Here is an 8,596-nt window from a genome sequence, read left to right as displayed (position 1 = left end):
TTTTTTTTTTTTTTTTTTTTTTTTTTTTTTGGGGGGGGGTGCTGGGGATCATTTTCTGGCTCATCAGTCCCCTTCAAGAAGTGCAGTGACAGTCATATGGTCCTACGGACAGAGCTGTGTGAGGACCCATCCACTGGAAAGGATGTTAGAGGCGGGAATTGGTTTTCAGAGATGCAGGGGCAATGCTTTCACGAAATCCTCTTTTTCAGAGAAGAGCGAATTAGAGAATATTAGCCAGGACTGGTTTGTATTCATGCACTTGTTGGAATGTCTCCTATCTCATTTTAATTTTTGTAAAATGAGATGTAGTTTTTTTCTTTTCTGAGAATTTCACAAGTAAAAATATAAAAAGGTAGTTTTCACGTGTTGCCTACATCACTAGCCCTGAGGGAGGAAAAAGAAGATCTGAGATTTGCTGGACTCAGTATTGTGTTCAATTTCTCCTCGATGCCATTTTCTACTTTTTTTGTTTTGTTTTGTTTTCTGACTGTGCTGTCAGCACAGAGCCCCCTGTGAGGCTCGAACTCACGAGCTGTGAGATCATGACCTGAGCCGAAGTCGGACGCCCAGGCACCCCTTATCAATCTTATTTAAATTAAACTAAACAACTGAAGAAAAAAGAGGCACATTTGCTTGTCTTATTTCTGGAATTGATTTATTCATTTTCCCATAAATATATGTAATTACTTTTTATTTAGCTATTAACTTAGGTTTACAGATAAGATAGAATTTACAGTGAATTTAGCTTAGTGAATATAAATTTTGAATCTATTTTGAGGTAGATAAGTCTAGACTAGATTAGCATAGAAACTCCATCAGAATAAGGATTGTTTCCAAAATATACGTGGTACGTAGTCTTTGCCCACCAAATACTGTGTACTCAGGAAGTATTTGTTGAATGACTTCATGTAATATAGTGTGATTCTCAGGTACTTATCTGTAATGACATTACATAGGCTTACTAACTTGTCAGCATCTCATTAAAAATTAAAAATTTCTTTTATTACTAGTTTTTATTGCTGTTTACTGTTTAGAAAACAAATTTCAGTAATAAATTATCTTGAATTAAATAGAAAAATGAATGAATTATGAATAAATGTAATTGATAGTTACCATCTTTCAAAGCATGAGGTCTCTGGAGGAAGAAATAGCAAAATTAAAAGGCCCTTGTGGTGAAAAGATTAAATAGATAGCCTTTATTGTTAGGCATAAGTCATAGATGATAATCAGCATATAAATGATTAATTCAGTAGCTGTTATTTAGTACATTGTACTGGGTGGTTGCATGATCATAGAGATGCTTTGAATTTTCAGGTCACTTTTCACTTTCAGAGTGATTTCCAGTGTCTCAGGGGACCACAGCAGTCCTATGAGGGAGAAAGTGAAGTGATCTCTCACTGGAATATGAATGAATCAAGGTATAGAGGGTTAAATAAATTGCCCCAGCCTTTTTTGCTAGTTGGTGATAGATGACTATAAATGGTTTTTTTCCCTGTTTCTTCACACATGCATATTTCAACCTTTACAGAGTCACAGTAGCAGAAATAGAGGTCAGAAAAGAGGCATAAAGCTGAGGAAAAGAACACTGAGTTTAACACATGACCTCTTGGTTTAGATTGTAAGAGAATGGATCTTTTTTTAAAGTAGGCTTCATGTCCGGCACGGAGCCCAGTGGAGGACTTGAACACAAGACCCTGAGATCAAAACCTGAGATAAGATCAAGAGTTGGATGCTTAACTGACTTAGCCACCCAGGTGCCCCAAAAGAATGGATTTTTGACATCACTGTTTCTCTGGGTGCTTAGGTAAAATACTGTGAGATATCAGACTGTTGAGTAGCATGGGACCTTATGCAAATAAAGTTTTTCTGTTCTTAGGCCAGAACTTTGGTGTCTGCTTAACTTTAATTCAGTTCAGATACTCTAGGATTTTGAGGTTGTTGAAAAATCATATTTATTTAGAAATGACTGTTCAAATGAAACATAGTCAACTGGCATTTAGGAGAGTTACAACAGCTACTTACAATAACTATCATCCTGTTTTTGTTGAAAGTGTCCTGTTATACTCTAAAGACATTTGAATGAAAATAGGTTAGTGCCTAAGATTACAAAAACTTTTACAATCCACCTAAAAAACCAGAGTCCGAGAAAGCAGTGTTGAAGTGGAAAGTGGGTTTGGCTAACATGGATGATACCAGAAGTGGGAAAACTGGTCATTATTGGTGACAGCCTAAAGGTCAGCAGTGCTGTGTTGGCATAATCTCATAGAGCACATTGTATTTAACAGGAACATGTGATTCTTCTCTTCCTTTGACATGTGACTCAAGAGCTGGATTCCAGGATGGACAAAAGATTGAGAAACAACAAATGATGAAAATGAAAAATGGTTTAGACTCTTTATTTCCCCTGGATCATTAAAAGCCCTGTAACCATTTGACTAGCTTTGATTACATAATTATTCTGAGGAAATAAAAAATTATCAATCCAGTGGCAGAACTCTTGTTGTCTCAGACCCCTGAATTGTATTATTAATAATTATTGCTAACATATATTGAGTGATTTATGGCAGGCACACTGCTAAAGGCTTTTATTGAATCCCACAGCCGTTCTTTGAGTTAGATATTATTATCATCTTCCTTTTTACAGATGAGTACAATGAGACTTAGAGAAGTCAGTAACTTGCTAAAATATTTCATGAATGTGTGTTTTAGGAATGATATATTAAAAATTCCACAAGATTTCTCAGGATGGGGAATGGTTATTGCTCCATAATGCACAATAATCAATATTGTTTAACAACTCAAGACAGAAAATGAAGAAGGATGTAAAGTATAATTATGGATTCATTTGGAATTGCTTGGCCTTTTTTGCATCAATTATTATTATTATAAGTTGAGTTTTCCTGAGGTAGTTGCTTTGGAATCAGACCTAAATTTGGGTAACAGTTTTGCTACTTGTTAATGGATACCTTCCTAATTGGGTTATTTGAATATATTGTGCCTCATTTTTTTCATGTGGTAAATGGGCATAATATCTTCCTTCTTCACAGGTCTGTTATAAACATTGCTCCCAATTATTTGTGAATTCCATATTTGAAAATTCTCATGCTTCATAAAATTTGTTGGTGACCCCCCCCCATCAATACAAATAATACTTTCACAGTCATTTGCAGACATATACAGAGCTTTAAAAATTTGAGTCACCCTATCACACGGTCTCAGCTGAGGTCAAGCAAGGTGACATTCTGCCTTGTTTCTTACAGTGTCAACAAGTGTCCTCTTCACAGTCTATTCAGTGCACTTTTTTTTTTTTTGCGTTTTTATACTTTTATTGGTTATTTTACTGTCTAAAATGGCTCCCAAATGTTCTGAAGTGCTGGCTAGTGTTCTGAAGTGCAAGAATGCTGTGATGTGCCTTGTGGAGAAAATACATGGGTTAAATAAGCTTAGTTTGAAGATGAATTATAGTGCTGTTGGCCATAAGTTCAATGTTAATGAATGAACAATGTACATTAAATAAGATATTTTTCAACTGAAACACACATAAAACAAGGTTACATATTGATCTGTTGCTGAAGATATTGTGGCCAGAGTCTCATAGGAGCCTAACCCTGTATTTGCCAAGGATAAAAAGAATTGACTGTGTAATAAATACTCAGAACTTTGCCTGTCAAGTTTATCTTTCAGCCTTCCTTCTGGTCTTACAGAAGGAGCCACCTCTGAAAGAATTGGGGGTATTCTTAATGGTTTTAACAGGGCAGTGGACACTCTGAAATAACACAACGCAATTTTCTTCTTAGCTTCTAGAGTCCCTTATAGTAACTTATAAAATATTACTTCTCATTAATTAAAAGTTCAGTTTGGGACACTAGACCAAACTATCTTGAAAGATTATTTTATGAGAAAGTATTTTCAGCTTACCAGGTGCTGTAGTCCCTGCTGCAACTGTTCAACTCTGCCATTGTGGTGCAAAAGCAGCCATAGACAATAGTAAATGAATGGTTGTGACTCTGTGTGTGTGTGTGTGTGTGTGTGTGTGTGTGTGTGTGTGTGTTTTCCTTTAAAAGTTTTATTTGAGAGAGAGCGCGCTCGCGCGCAAGTGGGGGAGGGGCAAAGAGAGAGGGGGACAGAGGATCTGAAGTGGGCTCTGCACGGGCAGTGGAACCGATGCAGGTCTCATACTCCTAAACCATGAGATCATGACCTGAGCTGAAGTTGCACGTTCAACTTGGTTTCTTACAGTAGTTATCAGTTTACTAGAAGGCTTGTAAACCATAGAAGGTGAAATACAGTTTTTTCCGTTACTGTGTTTCTCTGCTGGTAGCGCTGGGAGTGGTAATAATAGCAGAGGGAGCATTTATTAAATGCCAGGCACTATGCTTAGCACCTTATACTATATTTTATTTAATTACTATAGCCGTGTGAAGCAATACTATGTTTATTATCTCATTTTTCAGAGAGAGAACTGAGGACCCACAGAGGTGAAGTAACTCACTTAAGGTCATAGGAAGTTATATAACCTGGTTCTAGGATGGTTTTGACTTTGTAGCCAGCATGCAACATCTTTTGCCTAACCTTTTCTTATTTTCTGATGTTTTACTAATTTGGGGATGTTGAGAGTTGGAATTTCACTGTATAGACAAATTAAGCTTTTCTGAAGAAAAACATTCTATTTTTGTGAGTGAATAAGTAAGTAGATGAATGTGGGTTTTAGCTCTAATTCTTTATTTTTTAAAAATTAACTTGTTTGTGTATCTTGATAAGTATACAAATATGTTATAAAAGGAGAATCTATCCAAATGTGAGGCTTTGCTCCTTCAGTCTGCTGGGAGATATGTTTATATTGATCAATTAATTTGGAGGTTTTATTTTATTTGGAGGTCTTGTTTCTTTAATATCCTCATTAAATGGTTAGAAAGTCCTTTGCTTTTAAGTCACTAATATCATTTTGAACACAGAACCACACATTTGGGGGACATAGATTTGCATTTGTTGAATGAATAATAACTCAGCAGCACAGCTGCATTCCTTGGTATAACTCTGCCAACTCTTTTTCCCATTGCCCATGCCTGCTGTGTCTGCTTAGTTCTCAGTTCTGAGTTAGTTCTCAGAATTAGCACAGAGCTTGTCATCAGCAATAAGATGGAGGTTATAAAAATGACTGTCACAGTTGCGAATATTGAAAAAGTGGAGATACTTGTGTAGCTATTGCATGAGAAACGCTACCCTCCTATTACCCCTTTATGTTGAGTTCTCACTCACTGGGTCAACCTTTTATTTGGACTTGGTATTTGCCAGATAGATTGAGGAATCCAAAAATAATGATACTTGTTTTCTGGAAGCTCAAAGTCTCACATCAACTGATACGCATATATATCACCTTATGAGTAAGTTTGTGTGTGTGTGTGTGTGTGTGTGTGTGTGTGCGCGCGCGCGCGTGCGTGTGCCTGATGCCTAAATGCAGGTGTTATGAGAAGAGGATTGTAGGAGGACAGAGGGAGGCACAACTGACCAACCTACTGCCTGGTGGGGGCAGGGAGGTCTTGTGAAGAAGGTCGTTTTTGATGTAGGAATTGGAGTTTTCCAAGTGGAGCAGATGGATTCGTTAGCCTCTCTGGAGAAAGATGACCACAGTAGGGAGAGAAAGGATGAAAAAACTTGGGAATGATATGAATTTTGTTAGCTTTGGAAGAGGATGGGGCAACAGATGAGGCTGGGAAAATACTTGGTGGGGCCAAATTGTGAAGTGCATGTGGTAATAGGGACAACTTCAGAAAGCTTTAGGGGTGCCTGGGGGGCTCAGTCGGTTAAGCGTCGACTGTTGCTTCAGCTCAGGTTATGGGATCACAGTTAGTGGGTCTGAGCCCTGTGTCAGACTCTGCAGTAATATGACAGTGTGCAGCCTGCTTGGGATTCTCCCTCTCCCTCTCTCTGTCTGCCCCTACCCAGCTCATGTGCATGCTCTCTCTCAAAATAAATAAGTAAACTTAAAAAAAAAAAAGCTTTAATTAGGGTGTAGCATGATCAGAACTTTATAAAAGTAATTCTGGTGACTAAAATTGATGGAGAAGTGCAGTGACTAATGGGGTCTATATTCTTTGGACTTCCAGCTTTCTCCTGTGCTTCTGGAGAGTATCTAGAAATGAAGAACCAGGTATGCAGCAAATGTGGCGAAGGTACCTATTCCTTGGGCAGTGGCATCAAATTTGATGAATGGGATGAATTGCCAGCTGGATTTTCCAACGTTGCAACATTCATGGACACTGTGGTCGGCCCTTCTGACAGCAGGCCAGATGGCTGTAACAAGTAAGAATCCAAGGGAGTCTCTGGATCTTGACTAAGTACTTGAGAAGGGTATAGTTGCTCTTTTCCAGAAAGAAGTTGGGGATAATCTTGGTACTGAATGGGATTATAGATAAGCTAATTGCCAAGAGTCATTTTTTTTTTTTTTTTTTTTGGACAGTCACTACAAATAATGTAGGTGAATTTTCATGAGGTTAAAATAATTGCTCTTAGGACATAATAGCTACCATATTGAAAAATGCAGTAAAGCTATTAGAAAAACAAATTAATTTTCTGATAATAAATTTATAACATTGAAGCCAGTGGAATTTTTACAAACCCTTCTCTGATTTTTAATGGGTAACTTTGGATTTGTTTTTCTTTTCCTCTGAAAGGAAGAATGTATAATCTTCATTTAGATACTCAATGATCTCCTGTAAGAGAGAGTAGGTTAAATAAGGTGGAAAGCTCTTTTGCTTAATTTCTACCTTTAAAAAAATTTTATAATTGAAGTATAGTTGGCATATGATATAACACTTTTAGACGTATAGCATAGTGATTTCACATTTATATATATTATGAAATGTTCGTGATAACTATAGTTACCCTCTGTCACCAGAGTTATTAAGATGTTATTGACTATATTACCTATGCTGTAATTTCTTCCTTTCTTTAGGGGATTATTAGCTTTGCCAATGACAACACTGGTGGAATGTTAAATTGTTTTAAAAAGATATAAAATGTTTATCTTTGGGCTGTAATCCTTCCTGTTCTCTTGTATTCGCTATATAACATTTCCTTCTATATGGCCATGTATAGAATAATTAAGCATTAGGCCTCTGGCTACTTTTGAACAAGAATGGCTTCTCAGGAACTGAACATTTTTACCATGAGCTAAGGATGCTGGGGAATAATTTAGCTGAGCTAAGATGCATTCTCTCCTTCCTACCTTCCCTTAATCCCTCTTGTTTTCCAGTGCTCTTTCTCTCTCTGCCAAGTGACATTTTTACTCTTTTGATAATCATTATTTCATTATATAGAGAGAGTTGTGGCATTAGATATCATTAACGTCTAAATATATATATATTTATATGTGTGTATATGTATGTATATATGTACACACATATACATGTATATATACATGTATATACATATGTGTATAAATGTGTGTATATATTTTTTAAATGTAATTTAATATTTTTAAACAAAAGAGCTCTGTAGAGGAAGGTACTAGTAGGATGTTATGGTACCTCAGATCTTTGTTTTAGTGTGCGAGACATGTTGACATCGCTTCTTTTTCTACTTAGAATATGTAGTTTATTCAGTAAAGAAATTTAATGATGAGTACAACTTTTTCAATGTACTGTATTGTGTAATTTTCTCAATGTGAATTTCAGTCTGATATTTTTATGATCATCTCCCTCCCTCCCTTCTTTTATCCATTCATCCAATCTTGCTTTAATTCTTTTTAATTGGTTGGGTTATATAGATGTATGCTGAACTTCATAAGGAATTGTCAGAGTTTTTCAAAATGGTTGTATCACTGTAGACTCCAGTGTGTGTTTGAATTCTAGTTACACTACACATTTACCAATATTTTGTTTTGTCATGTTTTGTTTTATTTTAGCCATTTATGTGTGTGTGTGTGTGTGTGTGTGTGTGTGTGTGCGCGCGTGCATGTGTGTGCACGCATGTGAAATGATACCTCCTTGTGGTTTTAATTTGCATTTCCCTTGAACACTTTTCATATGTTCATTGTCCATGTGTTTTATTTTTTTGTGTGTATGTGAGATGTCAACATGTTTTACCCATTTTCTATTTTTTGGGGTCATTTTATTATTGAGCTATATGTGATCTTTGTGTATTCTAGACATGAGTTCTTGTCATGTATATATTTATATAAAACTTAATATATACGTGCATACACAAATACATACATATATATATATATATATATATATATATATATATGTATGTGTGATGTTTTCTCCCAGTTGGTGGCATTTGCCTTTTTATTTTCTTTTTTTTATTTTTTTTTAAAGTTTATTTATTTTGAGAGAGAGAGAGAGAGAGAGAGAGCAAGTGGGTCAGGGATAGATAGAGAGGGAGAGAGGGAGAATCCCAAGCAGGCTCTGCACTGTCAGCACAGAGCCCCATGTGAGGCTCAAACTCACAAACTGTGAGATCATGACCTGAGCTGAAGTCGGATGTTTAACTGACTGAGCCACCCAGGCGCCCTGCCTTTTCATTTTCTTAATGGTGTCTTTTGATAAACCAAAGTTTAAAATTTGAGAAAGTACAATTTATCAGGTTTTTT

At 36.3% G+C, this 8,596-nt stretch overlaps 1 protein-coding gene across 1 annotated transcript in view; it reads left to right on the top strand.

The window, feature by feature from the left end:
- ELAPOR2 (endosome-lysosome associated apoptosis and autophagy regulator family member 2) overlaps positions 1 to 8,596 on the top strand; it is a 176,118-nt gene that overhangs the window by 98,024 nt on the left and 69,498 nt on the right. The window contains exon 3 of the mRNA XM_049641373.1: positions 6,108 to 6,303. Coding sequence (XP_049497330.1) covers positions 6,108 to 6,303 — 196 coding nt within the window. The remainder of the gene's footprint in view (positions 1 to 6,107; positions 6,304 to 8,596) is intronic.

Source organism: Panthera uncia, chromosome A2, assembly GCF_023721935.1.
Source record: "Panthera uncia isolate 11264 chromosome A2, Puncia_PCG_1.0, whole genome shotgun sequence".
NCBI classification, from domain to species: domain Eukaryota; kingdom Metazoa; phylum Chordata; class Mammalia; order Carnivora; family Felidae; genus Panthera; species Panthera uncia.
This window is presented reverse-complemented; position numbering and strand designations above follow the sequence as displayed.